This window comes from Salvelinus alpinus, chromosome 15, assembly GCF_045679555.1.
Source record: "Salvelinus alpinus chromosome 15, SLU_Salpinus.1, whole genome shotgun sequence".
Lineage (NCBI taxonomy): Eukaryota > Metazoa > Chordata > Actinopteri > Salmoniformes > Salmonidae > Salvelinus > Salvelinus alpinus.
This window is the reverse complement of record NC_092100.1, coordinates 57,429,732-57,448,699: the sequence shown is the minus strand read 5'-3', so window position 1 is coordinate 57,448,699 and position 18,968 is coordinate 57,429,732. Positions and strand designations below refer to the sequence as shown.

The 18,968-nt window shown below is 42.3% G+C and overlaps 1 protein-coding gene across 2 annotated transcripts in view; it reads left to right on the top strand.

The window, feature by feature from the left end:
- The window catches only part of LOC139540424 (tetraspanin-18B), a 119,519-nt gene that overhangs the window by 88,616 nt on the left and 11,935 nt on the right, over positions 1–18,968 (top strand). For both annotated transcript variants that reach the window (XM_071344229.1, XM_071344228.1), the window contains exons 3-6: positions 978–1,073; positions 16,782–16,976; positions 17,657–17,731; positions 17,869–17,967. In XM_071344229.1, the coding sequence (XP_071200330.1) occupies positions 978–1,073; positions 16,782–16,976; positions 17,657–17,731; positions 17,869–17,967 (465 nt within the window). The remainder of the gene's footprint in view (positions 1–977; positions 1,074–16,781; positions 16,977–17,656; positions 17,732–17,868; positions 17,968–18,968) is intronic.

The window sequence follows — 18,968 nt, the reverse complement described above, 5'->3', positions numbered from 1 at the left end:
TAAATGAATGTCTGCTGAGTGCAACCATATGAAGATCATCAAAGGTAAGGGATTAATTTTATCTCTATTTTTAAATTGTGTAACTGTTCTACATGGCTGGTTACTGTTTGTAATGATTTGTCTAGTGGGCTATGTTCTCAAATAATCGTAAGGTATGCTTTCGCCGTAAAGCACTTTTTAAATCTGACACCGTGGTTGGATTCACAAGAAGTTAATCTTTAAACCTATGTAAAATATGTTTTGTTTTCTGAATTTTTATATTGAGTATTTCTGTATTTGAATTTGGCGCCCAGCAGTTTCACTGGCTGTTGAAGAGGTGGGACGCTAACGTCTCACGTGCCCAAGAGAGGTTAATCAGCATGGCTACCACAGCATTCTGCAGTGATACGCCATCCCATCTGGTTTGTTCTTAGTGGGACTATAATTTATTTTTCAAAAGGACAATGTTGTGTAAGGGCTATTTGACCAAGAAGGAGATTGATGGAGTGCTGCATCAGATGACCTAGCCTCCACAATCATCCGACCTCAACCCAATTGAGATGGTTGGTGATGAATTGGATCGCAGAGTGAAGGATGTATATGTGGGAACTCCTTCAAGACTGTTGGAAAAGCATTTAATGTGCTGGTTGAGAGAATGTGAAGAGTGTGCAAAGATGTCAATGCAATGGGTGGCTACTTTGAAGAAACTCAAATCAAAAATATATTTTGATTTGTTTTACACTTTTTTGGTTACTACATGATTCCATATGTGTTATTTCATAGTTTTGATGTCTTCACTATTATTCTACAATGTAGAAAATGGTAAAAATAAAGAAAAACCCTTGAATTAGTAGGTGTGTCCAAACTTTTGAATGGTACTGTATATTTGATGGGCTGAACTCGTGAAAAAGTGAGTGCTGGGTTTTGCATTGTGTGTGTTCTTGCAGAACAAAATCAGTTTAAATGACTGCTCTGTCTCTGTGTGTTCTCTCTCTCAGGGGCTGGGAGAGGCTTCAGCGAGAGGTACAGCCATGGACAGAGACTGTCTCAGCTGCATCAAATACCTAATGTTTGTCTTCAACTTTCTCATCTTCGTAAGTATTCTCTTATATTATAAGCTGTCCTCCTATATACAGTACACTGTATATACTCTGTATATCCTGTATATCCTCCTATGGTATCTAACAGTACTCTTTCCATCTCTCTATTGTGGTCTCACATGTATTTAATAAGACACGGAGGCATTTTTTATTCTATTAAAATCATTGAATTGATTTTGGTGATGACACATATTTACAGTTCCACTGGGTATGCAGCTTGCAATTGACGTTTTGCTTGTTCAGTTTTGATCAGACAATCAAAGGTAACTCCAGAGAGAGCCAATAACTGGGGGTATGGGGGTAGTGGTGAGGAGGGTCATATAATTAAATGTAGTGGGGAGGGTTGAATAACTTCTCAGTAGCAACCAGTGACTGTTACCATGTCCATTCCGTTGTTTATACTCTCAGACAATTCTACCCTCCCACCATCCCATGAGACAATGGTTGCCTCTATAGCTCTAAGCTCTGCCTTTGACGCAACGTTTTCTTGGACATTTATTGAAAGACAGGTTCTTTTCCAGGAGGAAGGGAATGGTGTGAGGATGAGTGTGTGATGGTTCATATCTCTACCCCCTCTTCTCCTTTCCTTCCTATCCCCCTTCTTCTAATCACTAAAGAGTCACCCACTGGTGCTGCAGATAGGGTTTAGTGAAAGCGGGAGGATGGAGATAAGAGAATGTTCAGGAGGGAGGAATGGAGGGAAGGGTGGATTCACTTTGAGAGGTAGAGGAAAGGGGGCAAAGGCAGTTAGCTGAAGCCCCCCACTGATCTACCTGAAAAAGTATTCATACCCCTGGACTTATTCCACATTTTGTTGTGTGTAGTTGTGCAAGAAACAAATATATGTAATCCATTTTAAATCCAGGTTGTAACACAATACCCCATAATGACAAAGAGAAAACATGTTTAGACATTTTTGCAAATGTATAAAAAATGTATTGAAAATTAAATATCTAATTAAATTCTAAGTATTCACACCTCTGAGTTAATAGGTGTTAGAATCAACTTTGGCAGCAATTACAGTTGTGAGTCTGGGTATGTCCTTCAGTTCTTTGCACACTTGTATTGTATAATATTTGTACATTATTCTTTTCAAAATTCTTCAAGCGCTGTCAAATTGATTGTTGATCATTGCTAGACAACAATTTTCAAGTCTCGCCATAGATTTTCAAGCAGATTTAAGTCAAAACTGTAACTCGGCCACTCAAACATTCACTGTCTTCTTGGTAAGCAACTCCAGTGTAGATTTGGCCTTGTGTTTTAGGTTATTGACCTGCTGAAAGGTGAATTCATCTTTCAATTTCTGGTGGAAAGCAGACTGAACCTGGTTTTGCTCTAGGATTTTTTCTGTGCTTAGCTCCGTTCTGTTTCTTTATCCTGAAAAACTCCCCAGTTCTTAACGATTACACACATTCCCATACATCCGACCTCCCGGGTGGCGCAGTGGTCTAGGGCACGCATCTCAGTGCTAGCTGCGTCACCAGAGTCTCTGGGTTCGCGCCCAGGCTGGGCTGGGTTCGCGCCCAGGCTCTGTCGCAGCCGGCCGCAACCGGGAGGTCCGTGGGGCGACGCACAATTGGCATAGTGTCGTCCGGGTTAGGGAGGGTTTGGCCGGTAGGGATATCCTTGTCTCAGTATGTAAATTTCTTTTTTTTTTAATAAAAAAAAAGAGTTATAAAAAGTGTATGCACTCTACTGTAAGTCGCTCTGGATAAGAGCGTCTGCTAAATGACTAAAATGTCAATGTAAATGTACATGATGCAGCCACCACTATGGTTGAACATATGGAGAATGGTACTTAGTAATGTGTTATGTTTGGGGCAAATCCAATAAAACATTTTTTATTCAGGACAAAAAGTGAATTGCTTTGCAGTATTACTTTAGTGCCTTGTTGCAAACAGGATGCATGTTTTAGAATGTTTTTATGCTGTACAGGCTTCCTTCTTTTCACTCTGTCATTTAGGTTAGTATTGTGGAGTAACTACAATGTTGTTGATCCATCCTCAGTTGTCTCCTATCACAGCCATTAAACTCTGGAACAGTCTTAAAGTTACCATTGGCCTCATGATAAAATCCCTGAGTGGTTTCCTTCCTCTCTGGCGACTGAGTTTGGAAGGACACCTATATCTTTGTAGTGACTGGGTTTATTGATACACCATGACAATTATTGAACACGGAGTGAGTCCATGCAACTTATAATGTGAATTGTTAAGCACATTTTTACTCATGAACTTATTTAGGCTTGCCATAGCAAAGGGATTGAATACGTATTGACTCAAGGCATGAGCTTTTCATTTTTTAATAATTTGTAAAAATTCAAAAAAAAACACAATTCCACTTTGACATTGTGGGATGTTGTGTCACGAAAATTCTCAATTTAATCAATTTTAAACTTAGGCTGTAACACAACAAATGTGGGAAAAGTCAAGGGGTGTGACTACTTTCTGAAGGCACTGTATGTGCCTTAACCCACCCCCTGCTCTGGCATAAAGACTACAGATAGACATATTCACTCTAAATTGAGTTATTGGGATGAAATGTATATTTACATAATCTGCACATACACTTTTCAATTCACATTAGCGACGGGAATGTCAAGAGCCGAGAGAGGGTTTGTTTGGTTCTTGCTTTGCAACTCAAAAGTACCGTAAATGTCACAGTAGCCACTAGCCAGGAGGCTAAGTATTACAAACTATTCAACTATTAAACTAGCTAGCCACTAGCTACCATTAAGCAAGCACTTTTTCATGCATCTACCATATTACACTATTAACGCAACAATTCACAAACATATGCAGACAATTAAAGTGTTTTCTCGTCTTTACACTCATTACATTTTAGCTTCAAGACAAAAGCAGAGTTTACTGCTAGCTAAAGCTTCATCAAGTAACGTTAGCCTATAAAAAAAAAAAGAATGATTACCCTTCTAATACAAATATGAAAGTACAGTAGGCCTACCTTACAACAAACCATGCTTCATTTTAATCAATATCATGCAAATCATTGGGCTATGTGGTAAATGCAAATTACGACTGAAAACGGGGGTATAAGTCACCGGGTAGTTGACATGAGGTGTTTGTATCGAAGCTCATTCCAGCGACCCGAAAATAAGATACATACAGTATAAATCATACATGTAGGTTATGTTTCTTAATTTGTTGCAGAGATCCGCACAGCAGTACGTGTGGCAAGCTGGCATTCGCCCCAGCACTTTTGATTCGGTTTACTAAAAAAATAGACAAAAAGCATTGAAAGGAGGGACAAAGTACTGTTTAGACTGATTCGCCTCACGACTTGTTTGACAGGATTTTCATGTTTTAATCCTCCCTAAGGCCAGGAGTAAAAAAAACAACATGTGACCTGATTAGAAGAAATCTGGTCCCATCTGTCACGACTTCCGCCGAGGTCTGTTCCTCTCCTTGTTTGGGCGGCGTTCGGCGGTCGACGTAACCGGTCTTCTAGCCATCGCCGATCCACCTTTCATTTTCCATTTGTTTTGTCTTGTTTTCCCGCACACCTGGTTTGCATTCCCTCATTACTCGTCTTGCATATAACCCTCTGTTTCCCCCCATGTCTGTGGGTGGAATTGTTATGTGTAAATGTATGTGTACTCCAGGCTGGTTTGCGCCGGGTTATTGTAACCCGTGTGAGGTTAGTTTTCTGAGTGCCGTGTTTTGTTCGCCTCAATAAAGGGCTCCGTTTGCTACGCATCTCTGCTCTCCTGCGCCTGAATTCCCTGCAGCCAGTTACGCACTCCATTGCGCCATCATAGCCCATATAAAACAATTTTTATTACTGTCATACCTGTAGTTTTCCCTGGTTAGGTTAGCCTTCCTGGGCACCAGGAAAACAATTTCCACCCCACCACTCTGGGACCTGTGGTGCCACCTCTGAAATCAACACACAATGTTACAAATTAAAAAACATTTTATGATCTACTACAGGCTGGGCAAAGGCCGGTCCGGGGGCCGTATGCGGCCCGCGACCTGATTCAATACGGCCCGCGAAATCATGCTCAGATCACATAAAGAACTTGCTATAGTAAAGTTTTGAAAGACGTATTTGTTATTCAAATAAAAATCCCAATGAATACTCGCCTTTGTGTAATGATTTAACTCCCACCGCTTTTGGGACATTTATTTTGAAGGCATGTATAACAACTGCACGAGGACAGACATTGACTGACAGGCTGACACACACGTCACCGTTACAAATAGTAGCTAGCTAGAAATTGCGCAAAAATTCATTTTTCTAAAGATTTCAAAGAAAAGGAAAGTAGGCAATGTTCCAGCAAGAGTGGACATCGAAATATGTCTTTATTGAGGTATCAAATCAAATCAGTTTATTTCTCACGTGCACCGAATGCTTACTTACAGGCTCTAACCAATAGTGCAAAAAAGGTGTTAGGTGAACAATAGGTAAGTAAAGAATTAAAACAACAGTAATGTCACGATCGTTATATGGTGGAAGAGAGGAGGACCAAGGCGCAGCGTGAAGTGAATACATTTTCCTCGTTTAATGACACGAAACGAAGAACATTTTACAAACTACAAAACAACAAACGAACGAACGTGACGCTATAATCCAAAATAGTGCTGACACTAAACACTACACATAGACATAGACAATTACCCACGAACTTCCTAATGAATATGGCTGCCTAAATATGGTTCCCAATCAGAGACAACGATAGACAGCTGTCTCTAATTGAGAACCAATCTAGGCAACCATAGACATACATACACCTAGACACTGCCCCATAAACATACAAAACCCCTAGACAAATACAAAACACATACATTCCCCATGTCACACCCGGGCCTAACTAAAATAATAAAGAAAACAAAGATAACTAAGGCCAGGGCGTGACAAGTAAAAAGACAGGCTATATACAGTAGCGAGGCTATAAAAGTAGCGAGGCTACATACAGACACCGGTTCGTCAGGCTGATTGAGGTAGTATGTACATGTAGATATGGTTAAAGTGACTATGCATATATGATGAACAGAGAGTAGCAGTAGTGTAAAAGAGGGATTGGCGGGTGGCGGGTGGCGGGACACAATGCAGATAGCCCAGTTAGCCAATGTGTGGGAGCACTGGTTGGTCGGCCCAATTGAGGTAGTATGTATATGAATGTATAGTTAAAGCGACTATGCATATATGATAAACAGAGAGCAGCAGCAGCGTAAAAAGAGGGGTTGGGGGGGCACACAATGCAAATAGTCCGGGTAGCCATTTGATTACCTGTTCAGGAGTCTTATGGCTTGGGGGTAAAAACTGTTGAGAAGCCTTTTTGTCCTAGACTTGGCACTCCAGTACCGCTTGCCATGCGGTAGTAGAGAGAACCGTCTGTGGCTGGGGTCTTTGACAATTTTTTGGGCCTTCCTCTGACACGCCTGGTGTAGAGGTCCTGGATAGCAGGCAGCTTAGCCCCAATGATGTACTGGGCCGTACGCATTACCCTCTGTAGTGCCTTGCGATCAGAGGACGAGCAATTGCCGTACCAGGCTGTGATGCAACCAGTCAGGATGCTCTCGATGTTGCAGCTGTAGAACCTTTTGAGGATCTCAGAACCCATGCCAAATCTTTTCGTTTCCTGAGGGGGAATAGGCTTTGTCGTGCCCTCTTCACAGCTTTCTTGGTGTGTTTGGACCATTCTAGTTTGTTGTTGATGTGGACTGTCATGGTAATTTCCTGTATTACTCAATAAAGAGAGAGAGAGAGTCAACCACACACAAGTCAGAGTTATTTTATAAAGTACATCTTTAATATATATATAAGCTTCACCAAAGCCCTTTTTTGACTCTCAGATCAATTCAGTGTCTATAAATGAATTCTCTGAGAGTGCTTACAAAACAATTCTTAGTTTCATTTATAGCCAAGATACACCCCTCTCAACTTACTTATCCTTTACCCGAAAGAGGAGTATCCTATCGCTAGACCGCATCAGCTATAAATCATCGTTCAGTTTGATCTCCCAAGACAAGGTTTCAATCTCATGCTTGATACCTCACTGTTTACCAAAACATAACCTCATCCAATGGCACATATCAATTGTCATTTGAGATACTCCCATCTCAAATACACCCCCTCCTGGATAGGTTCAGAAAAGACAGTGAGCCTCTTAGGTCATATACTAGATCAAGATAAGGGCAAACTCAGAGGGGAAATACAATGGTTCCAAACACTGCCAAACTCCTTCCCCCTATGAGAAAAGTAGGGAGTGACTGGCGTACAGACATTGTATGAGATAACTAACTGGTTCCCCATTAATAACGCCATCCCGTCACATGGTTTAGGAATAGTTACAGACACATTCCCATAAGAAACAACGTTCCACTCTGTCCTCCTCCCCTTCTGATATTCTACATAGCACCACATGGTTTAACATATACATTGACATATGAAGACAAGCCTGACCTCTCCCCTCTCAGGCCCCAAGTTACTAATCCCTAGCTCAGAAGGAAAAATGCACTGCCAATCCTATAGTCCAAAGGGCCCCCTTCTAATGACAAGTATCTCACAAGCATATGATGAAAATAACATCTATGTTACTTAGCTAAATCTGATTCTGCCACGACAGGACACCAAGGAACTTGAAGCTCTCAACCTACTCCACTACAGCCCCATTGATAATAATGGGGGCGTGCTCGGTCCTCCTTTTCCTGTAGTCCACAATCATCTCCTTAGTCTTGGTTATGTTGAGGGATAGGTTGTTATTCTGGCACCACCCAGCCAGGTCTCTGACCTCTTCCCTATAGGCTGTCTCGTCGTTGTCGGTGATCAGGCCTACCACTGTTGTGTCGTCTGCAAACTTAATGATGGTGTTGGAGTCGTGCCTGGCCATGCAGTCGTGGGTGAACAGGGAGTACAGGAGGGGACTGAGCACGCACCCCTGGGGAGCTCCAGTGTTGAGGATCAGCGTGGCAGATGTGTTGCTACCTACCCTCACCACCTGGGGGTGGCCCGTCAGGGAGTCCAGGATCCAGTTGCAGAGGGAGGTGTTTAGTCCCAGGATCCTTAGCTTAGTGATGAGCTTTGAGGGTACTATGGTGTTGAGCGCTGAGCTGTAGTCAATGAAAAGCATTCTCACATAAGTGTTCCTTTTTTCCAGGTGGGAAAGGGCAGTGTGGAGTGCAATAGAGATTGCATCATCTGTGGATCTGTTTGTGCGGTATGCAAATTGGAGTGGGTCTAGGGTTTCTGGGAAAATGCTGTTGATGTGAGCCATTACCAGCCTTTCAAAGCACTTCATGGCTACGGACGTGAGTGCTTACGGGTCTGTAGTCATTTAGGCAGGTTGTCTTTGTGTTCTTGGGCACAGGGACTATGGTGGTCTGCTTGAAACATGTTGGTATTACAGACTCAATCAGGGACATGTTGAAAATGTCAGTGAAGACACCTGCCAGTTGGTCAGCACATGCTCGAAGCACACGTCCTGATAATCCGTCTGGCCCCTCAGCCTTGTGTATGTTGACCTGTTTAATTAACTTCTTATGGCTGCAATCCCGTTAACGGGATGATATGACAACAGCCAGTGAAAGTGCAGGGCGCCAAATTCAAAAAACAGAAATCTCATAATTAAAATTCCTCAGACATACATGTGTCTTATACCATTTTAAAGGTAATCTTGTTGTTAATCCCACCAAAGTGTCCGATTTCAAATATGCTTTTCAGCGAAAGCACTACAAACGATTATGTTAGGTCACACCAATCCACAATAAGCACAGCCATTTTTCCAGCGACAGATAGCAGTCACAAAAAGCACAAATAGTATCACTAACCTTTGATGATCTTCATCAGATGACAATCATAGGACGTCATGTTACACAATACATGTATGTTTTGTTTGATAAAGTTCATATTTATATAAAAAAAATCTGAGTTTACATTGGCGCGTTACATTCACTAGTTCCAAAAACATCAAGTGATTTTGCATAGCCACATCGTTTCAACAGAAATACTCATTATAAATGTAGATGATAATACAAGTTATACACATGGAATTATAGATATACCTCTCCTTAATGCAACCGCTGTGTCAGATTTCAAAAAAACTTTACGGAAAAAGCAAACCATGCAATAATCTGAGACGGCGCTCAGAATAATAGTCAAATTAGCCGCCATGTTTGAGTCAACAGAAACCAGAAATTACATGATAAATATTCCCTTACCTTTGATGATCTTCATCAGAATGCACTCCCAGGAATCCCAGGTCCACAATAAATGCTTGATTTGTTCGATAATGTCCGTTATTTATGTCCAATTAGCTACTTTGGTTAGCGCGTTTGGTAAACAATTCCAAAGTCACGAAGCGCGTTCACTAAAACCTGAGGAAATGTCCAAAAGTTCCGTAACAGTCAGTAGAAACATGTCAAACGATGTATTGAATCAATCTTTAGAATGTTGTTAAAATAAATCTTGAATAACGTTCCAACCGGAGAATTACATTGACTTCAGATGAGCGATGGAACGGAGCTGCCTCTCACGTGAACGGGCGTGGTCAAATAATGTTTACCTCATGGCAGTGGTGACTCATTCCTGTCTCCTTCGGCCCCCCTTCACATTAGAGTCATCAGACAAAGTTCTACAGACTGTTGACATCTAGTGGAAGCCGTAGGAAGTGAATACTCATTCATATCTCGCTGTGATTTCAATGGGATCTTGGTTGAAACTCAACCAGCCTCAGAATTTCCACTTCCTGTTTGGATTTTTTCTCAGGTTTTTGCCTGCCATATGAGTTATGTTATACTCACAGAGATAATTCAAACAGTTTTAGAAACTTCAGAGTGTTTTCTATCCAATACTAATAATAATATGCATATATTAGTAATTGGTACTGAGGAGCAGGCCGTTTACTCTGGGGACCTTTCATCCAAGCTAGTCAATACTGCCCCTGCAGCCATAAGAAGTTAAAGGTCTTACTCACGTCGGCTAAGGAGAGCATGATCACACAGTCGTCCGGTACAGCTGATGCTCTCATGCATGCCTCAGTGTTGCTTGCCTCGAAGCGAGCATAGAAGTGATTTAGCTCGTCTGGTAGGCTCGTGTTACTGGGCAGCTTGCGGCTGTGCTTCCCTTTGTAGTCTGTAATAGTTTGCAAGCCCTGCCACATAAGACGAGCATTGGAGCCGGTGTAGTATGATTCAATCTTAGCCGTGTATTGACGCTTTGCCTGTTTGATGGTTCATCGCAGGGCATAGCATGATTTCTTGTAAGCTTCCGGGTTAGAGTACCGCACCCTGAAAGCAGCAGCTCTACCCTTTAGCTTAGTGCGAATGTTGCCTGTAATCCATGGCTTCTTGTTGGGGTACAGTCACTGTGGGGACGACGTCCTCGATACACTTATTGATAAAGCCAGTGACTGATGTGGTGTACTCCTCAATGGCATCGGAAGAATCCCAGAACATGTTCCAGTCTGTGATAGCAAAACAGTCCTGTAGTTTAGCATCTGCTTCATCTGACCACTTTTTTATTGACCGAGTCACTGGTACTTCCTGCTTTAATTTTTGCTTGTAAGCAGGAATCAGGAGGATAGAGTTGTGGTCGGATTTACCAACTGGAGGGCGAGGGAGAGCTTTGGACGTGTCTCTGGGTATGGAGTACAGGTGATCTAGAATTTTTTTCCCTCTGGTTGCACATTTAACATGTTGATAGAAATTTGGTAGAACTGATTTAAGTTTCCCTGCTTTAACTTCTTCAGGCTGCAAGCCCGACATCGGGATCAATATGACAACAGCCTGTCCAAGTGCAGAGCGCGAAATTCAAAATCTATTTTTGTAAAATATTTAACTTTCACACATTAACAAGTCCAATACAGCATTTGAAAGATAAACATCTTGTCAATCCAGCCAACATGTCCGATTTTTTAAATGTTTTACAGAGAAAACACCACATATATTTATGTTAGGTCACCACCAAATAAAAAAAGACAGAAAGACATTTTTCACAGCACAAGTAGGCTGCATTTAGCATGCACAAGCCAACCTAACTAACCTAGAACCAACCTAAATAACCTAGAAAAAACTACCTCAGATGACAGTCCTATAACATGTTACACAATAAATCTATGTTTTGTTCAAAAAAAATGCATATTTTAGCTATAAATCAGTTTTACATTACTGCTACCATCATAGTTACAGTAAGAAATCGCACGGGAGTAGCCAGAGAAAATACAGACACCAACGTCAACTACCTTATTACACTTCAGAAAACATTTCAGAGAAATATATGGTGGATAGCTAATGAAAGAGAAAGATCTTGTGAATACAGACAATATTTCAGATTCTTTAAATGTTTTACAGCGAAAACACCACATATATTCATGTTAGCTCACCACCAAATACAAAAAGAGAGACATATTTTTCACAGCACCGGTAGCATGCAGCTAGCATGCAGCTAGCATGCAAAGCCAACCTAACTAACCTAGAACTAACCTAAATAACCTAGAAAAAACTCCCTCAGATGACAGTCCTATAACATGTTACACAATAAATCTATGTTTTGTTCAAAAAAAATGCATATTTTAGCTATAAATCAGTTTTACATTACTGCTACCATCATAGCTACAGTAAGAAATCGCACGGCAGTAGCCAGAGAAAACAGACACCAACGTCTACTTCTAATTTCACATCAGAAAAGATTTCAGAAAAATATATGGTGGATAGCTAATGAAAGAGAAAGATCTTGTGAATACAGACAATATTTCCGATTTCTGAAGTGTTTTACAGCGAAAACACAATATATCGTTATATTAGCTTACTACAATAGCTAGCACACAGCAGCATTGATTCTAGTCAAACGCTAGCGATAGCACAGTTCGACAGATATATGAAAAAGCATCCCAAATTGGGTCCTTATCTTTGTTGATTTTCCATCAGAATGTTCTCCAAAGGGTCCTTTGTTCAGAACCGTGTTCATTTGGACCTAGAACGAACGATGTCCCTGTTGAATTAGCATGACACACTGGCCATGCCATGCTAACCTCTCCGTCTTGACAAAATTCTTGCGTCGCATCACGTCTAAAGTCCAGAATAAATTTCAATAATATAATTAAAGTATATTGAAAAAACATACTTTAGGATGATTTTGTGACATGTATCAAAGAAAATCGAAGCTGGAGGTCATATTCACCTATAACGAGTGTTTTCCAGGAGCGCGGTCCAGTTCCTACTTCGCGCCCAGAAAAAATTATAAAGTGCGCACTTATCACTCAAAGAGGTTCCTTTCAGTCCCTGACAGAGATAATCAAGTCCTTTTTTCTCTCACTTCCGCATGACAACCAGGGGAAGATGTGTGACGTGTTTGTACAGTCCCAAGTGCCAAGGCCTTTTATAGAGAGTATCTTGAAGAGAGACATAGCTTCTTGGAAAATTCACTTTTTCCAGAAAATGGGCTGTAAAAAGAGTTATGTTTCACTTAGAGAAATAATTAAACCTGTTTTAGAAACTAGAAGGTGTTTTATATCCAAAGGTAATAAATAATATGCATATTGTACGAGCAAGAATTGAGTACGAGGCCGTTTGAAATGGGCACCTTTTTTCTGGCTACTCAATAATTTCCCTTGCAGCCATAACAGGTTAAAGTCTCCGGCCACTAGGAGCGCCACCTCTGGGTGAGTGGTTTCCTGTTTGCTTATTTCCTTATACAGCTGACTGAGTGCGGTCTTAGTGCCAGCATCTTTCTGTGGTGGTAAATAAACAGCCACGAAAAGTATAGCTGAAAACTCTCTCGGCAAGTAGTGTGGCCTGCAATTTATCACTACTATACTCTCCTATCTTACCGGTGCAGTGCAGCGTCTTTCCCGCTAGCTGAAAATCCATGTCGTCATTCAGCCACGATTTCATGAAACATAGGATATTACAGTTTTTTATGTCCCGTTGGTAGGATATTCTTGATCATACCTCGTCTAATTTATTGTCCAATGATTGCACGTTGGCGAGTAGTATTGACGGTAAAGGCAGCTTTCCCAGTCGCCTTCTCCGGGTCCTGACCAAGCATCCGGCTCTTTGTCCTCTGTACCTGCGTCGCTTCCTCTTGCAAATAACGGGGATGTCGGCCTTGTGGGGTGTTTGGAGAATGTCTTGTGCGTCGTTCTTGTTGTGGAAAAAATCTTTGTCTAATCCGAGGTGAGTGATCGCTGTCCTGATATCCAGAAGCTCTTTTTTTGCATAAGATAGTTGCAGAAACATTATGTACAAAATAAGTTACAAATAACGCGAAAACCCCCCCACATAATAGCACAATTGGTTGGGCGCCCGTAAAATTGCTGCCATTTCTTCCGGCGCTGTTTTTTCAGGGCTTGCCTTCCCCGTGGACATCATGGCCCTCATTAATGAACTGAATTCCAAACTACAAGGGAAGGGCCTTTTTGCACATCAGATGTACAGCCTTGTCAAATCTTTCAAGGGAAAATTACTCCTCCTGACCCGCTAAATATATGCCAACACCCACCTTCCATCTCACCCACCTTCCAACACTACTAGTCCGTTCCCAATCAGATGACCAGCGGGAGAAGTATACATCGCCTCTGCGTGCTTTGAACGTGAGTTTTCTTGTCGTTTTGAGGATTTCAAAGTGTTGGAAAAAGACATGCTGTTGGTTTCCTCTCCTTTCGCCTTCAATGTGGATAACGCTCCCACTGACCTGCAATTTGAGTTGATCGATCTTCAGTCTGATGCAGTGATTGTAGAACTATTCAAAACAATGTCACTGTCGAGGTTCTATGCATCTCACGATGAATAAAACTTTCCAAAGATTAGGATTCATGCTCAGAAGATGTTTGTACTGTTTGGGTCAACCTATGTATGTGAACAGACATTTTCAGTGATGAAATATAACAAGTCAAGGCACAGATCATCTCTTACTGACTCTCACCTCTCAGCAATCCTGCGCATAGCGACGCCAGAAACTATACCTGACTTCACTGCTCTAGTCAATGCCCATCAGAGACTTCACTCCTCACACTGATTGAGTAGTTTAAATGTAATGTTGAGCTCTCTCTCCTTGTGTTTTTGTGCGTACCCGTTAAACAAGAGTTCTGTCCGTGGTGCTGAATGCGCAGTGTAATTTTCCCTCCGCGCAGTTCATTGCATGTTTAATAATGAAAATACCTACCAAAAAGAAAACATGGGGGGAATAAAAAATGTGTTTATTTCTGTGTATGTTAAAAATGTTAAGTAGCATATCTGGACGTGATTTGCAGTAGATATAGCTGTCAACACAGTCATGCACATTATGTATAATACTGTAATATGATTCTGGCCCACGAGGGCAAAAATATATTATAATGTGGCCATCCATGGAAAATAATTGCCCAGGCCTGATCTACTATCTAAAATGTTTTACTTACGTAGTTTGACAAACTTATCTCAAAATGTAAATAAAAATGTTAGTGGCGGGAATGGGATTCCATAGTTTTACGTGGCTCAGTGCAGCCGAGAAGTGGCAGCTACCGTGACAGGCAGTTACTCCAATTTCAAATATAAGGAAAATATCTGTACAGCTGTTTCAAAACATTGCTCTGCTATTACCATTTATACTGTATTCGTGTTGAGCTCAACGAGACAGTTCTGTTTACACTGCACTGCTTGGAGGGGGGAGAGTGTCGTGCGCAACTACCGGAAGTAGCGTACGAGAATTTTGCAAGTTTACACAACAGTATTGTTTCTCGAGAACCGCTCGAAAATGTCCCTTTGCGTTATAACAGTGTCAAAACAGTCATAGGAGATATAACCAGTCTTTTGCCTCTCCTTCACCCCTCCTTTCCTTATGTCCTCAGATCTCTACTCCCTTTCATCCTCACGAGTTATCTACACTGAACAAAAATATAAATGCAACATGCAACAATTTCAAAGATTTTACTGAGTTACAGTTCATATAAGGAAATCAAAATAGGAATTGAAATCAATTAATTAGGATCTAATCCCATGGATTTCACATGACTGGGAATAGAGATATGCATCTGTTGGTCACAGATACCTTAAAAAAAAAAAGGTAGGGGCCGTAGATCAGAAAACCAGTCAGTATCTGGTGTGACCACCATTTGGCTCATGCAGCGCGACACATCTCCTTTGCATAGAGTTGATCAGGCTGTTGATTGTGGTCTGTGGAATGTTGTCCCACTCCTCTGGATATTGGCAGGAACTGGAACACGCTGTCATACACATCGATCCAGAGCATCCCAAACACGCTCAATGGTTGACATGTCTGGTGAGTATGCAGGCCATGGAAGAACTGGGACATTCAGCTTCCAGGAATTGTGTACAAATCCTTGCGTCATGGACGCCCACACGACGCCATACACGCTGTCTGCCATCTGCCCCGTGAAGTTGAAACCGGGACTGATCCTTGAAGAACCCACTTCTTCAACGTGCCAGTGTCCATCGAAGTTGAGCATTTGCCCACTAAAGTTGGTTATGACGCAGAACTGCAGTCAGGTCATGGCCAACTAGTCTTCCCCAGTGTACAATTGGCCAATTTATTCACCAGGTTGTTGCTGGGAATGAGAATGTGTAATAGAAATATAAACATTTCACTGCACTTATTCGGTGTATGTGACGATATACAACCTGTATATTTGTTTTATCACCCCTTTCTTTATCGCTACTCTTCCCTATCTCTCCCCCTCAACCCCATCCCTCTCCCCACCCCTACAGTTCATGAAACAATAAATGAAAGAGCAGAATCCTAAGTGTTGATTTAACCCCTTTACTCAGTAGTTATACCCCAACCTGTTCACCTCTTTTACCCTTCCTTGGCTTCCCCAAACCCACTTCCATGTGTCGGTAGTACTACTTTAAATGCATTCCCCCACTCTCTGTGTTAGCAGGTCAGAAAGCCAACAGACATTATTACCACACAGTAATAAAAAAAAAGATATATATTGGTGGGGACTCTCTCGTGGAAGTGGGTGAACGATGCTAGGAGTCGCCGTCTCCGTAGTTACAGACGACAGAGATCCCTGTTTGTCAGGTAGCTGGCAAAGAAAGTGGAGAGGTTTCTATGGCAGAGAGGTGGGCAGGGCACTCAGGGCTGATGGAAAGCTGGAAGATTGGCTGGAGGAAGCTGTCGGCTCTACACCAGCGACTTCTCTCAGAGGTGGAAATATCTCCCGGAGACTGCTCTTGGCTTGCTATGACTTTTCATTGAAGCCTTCAACATTCAGTTACTTTGCCATACTACCACATAAGGAAACATAAGGAGCACACAACATTTTACATGTTACTCCCCTGCAAGAGGTATACAAATGTAACAGATTGGTAGTATGAAAGAGCTGAAATGATCTCTTGGGGGAACAGTTGCAAAGATAGGGAGACTAGACCAGAGCCAGAGACACCATTAGAGGGAGTGCTGACCCAATTTCCTCCTCCCACAGACTTCCTCATGATCTACTACAGAGCCAGTGACACTCTGACATACAGTTATCATGTAAATATTACTTTTACTGCTGATAAGATGGACATGGAGCCAAGATGGAGGAGTCAAGGAGTTCAGTACCGTATTCAAAAAGTAGAAATTGTGACAGTGATTTAACTCTCCCTCCCTCCATCCCTCTTTGGTGAGGTTTTAGGTTTCCCTGTTAGGTTTCCTACCTCAACTGCACGTGTTCTGTTTCTTCCATTAATTGTAATTATTATATGCAGATAAACTAAACTTAACCCTCTCTCTCCCCACTTCCCCCCTCTCCCCTCTTTTTCCCAGCTGGGAGGCTCCTTCCTCCTGGGTGTGGGTGTGTGGGTGCTGGTGGACCCTACAGGCTTCAAGGAGATCGTAGCAGCCAACCCTCTGCTCTTCACAGGAGTCTACATCATCCTCGCCCTGGGGGGAATGCTTTTCCTATTGGGCTTCCTGGGCTGCTGTGGAGCCATCCGGGAGAACAAGTGTCTGCTGATGTTTGTAAGTAGGCCTACACTGTGTTATATCTGCTCTGGCACCCCAATGGTGGAACAAACTCCCTCACGACGCCAGGTCAGCGGAGTCAATCACCACCTTCCGGAGACACCTGAAACCCCACCTCTTTAAGGAATACCTAGGATAGGATAAAGTAATCCTTCTAACCCCCCCCCCCCCCTTAAAAGAGTTAGATGCACTATTGTAAAGTGGTTGTTCCACTGGATATCATAAGGTGAATGCACCAATTTGTAAGTCGCTCTGGATAAGAGCGTCTGCTAAATGACTTAAATGTAAATGTAAATGTTATATTATAGAGTAATCGTGATAGTACAGTAGGTCACAGCGTTATAACAGTGTCATAAACATTCCTTTGCTGCTGTGGAGTCATCATTGAGAACAAGCGTCTGCTGCTCTTTGTGTGTGAGCGAGAGAGAGAGAGAGAGTCATGCTGGCCTGAGATAGATGGAAAATAAATAAGCCATAATAATTTGCCTTCGACGCACCAGGCCACATGCATAGTTAATGTTGAATTTTTTGTGACTCGCACTCACTTTTGCTGACACTAACTCTGTGACTCATTCTCTCCCTTTATCTCTCTCTGTCTCTCCTCTCACTAAATGTCTTGTCCACCACTCCCTCTCTCTCTCTCTCTCCCTCCTGCCCTCTCTCCTGTGTCCCTGCAGTTCTTCATGCTCATCCTGGTCATCTTCCTGGCGGAACTAGCTGCAGCCATCCTGGCCTTCATATTCCGGGAGCACGTGAGTAAATCCTGTCCTTTTATGGACCCTGTGACCATCCACTGTAGTGTGCAAACACTGTCCCCTTCATCATGGTGATACAGTAAAACCTCTGACCATACAGAACTAATACCAACATTCTCCATGTTCCTGTCTAGCTGACCAGAGAGTACTTCACTAAGGAGCTGAAGATGCACTACCTGGGCTACAATAACACTGATGTCTTCACTGGAACGTGGAACGCTATCATGAACACTGTAAGGCTAAAATACTGTACTTGCTAAGCTTGAGGTCAATTCCATGTGAATATACTCAATTCAAAGTAAGTGAACTGGCATTGTGGTGCCAGGAGAACAACCTCTCCCTCAACCTCAGCAAAACAAAGGAATTGATTGTTCACTTCAGGAAGCAGATGAGGGAACATGCCCCGATCAACAGTACTGCAGTAGAAAGAGTCAGGAGTTTTAAATACATCGGTGTCAACATCACTGAGGACTTGACATGGACCAACAACACCACCACTCTTGTCAAGAGGGCGCAACAGCATCTCTACTTCCTAAGGCAGCTGAAGAAATTTGGCATGCCACCCCAGACCCTCTCCAAATACTACCGCTGCACCATCGAGAGAGTCCTGACCGGTTGCATCACGGCCTGGTACAGGAATTGCTCCTTCCATGACCGCAATGCCCTCCAGCCGGTGGTGAAGACGGCCTAGTACATCACTGGGAACTAAATAAAACATTTTCCTCATTAATCTACAAACAATACCCCATAATGACAATGCGAAAACAGGTTTTTAGAAATGTTTACAAATATTTAAATAAGGTATTTCTGTTTTTTATACAAGTATTCAGACCCTTTTGCTATGAGACTCGAAATTGTGCTCAGGGGCATCCTGTTTCCATTGATCATTCTTGAGATGTTTCTAAAACTGGTAAATTCAATTGATTGGACACGATTTGGAAAGGCACACACCTGTCTATATAAAGTTCCACAATTGACAGTGCATGTCAGAGCAAAAACCAAGCCAGGAGGTCGAAGGAATTGTCCGTAGAGCTCCGAGACAGGATTGTGTCGAGGCACAGATCTGGGGAAGGGCACAATTCTGCAGCATTGAAGGTCCCCAAGAACACAGTGGCCTCCATCATTCTTAAATGGAAGAAGTTTGGAACCACCAAGACTCTTCCTAGAGCTGGCCGCTCGGCCAAACTGAGCAATCGGGGGAGAAGGGCCTTGGTCAGGGAGGTGACCAAGAACC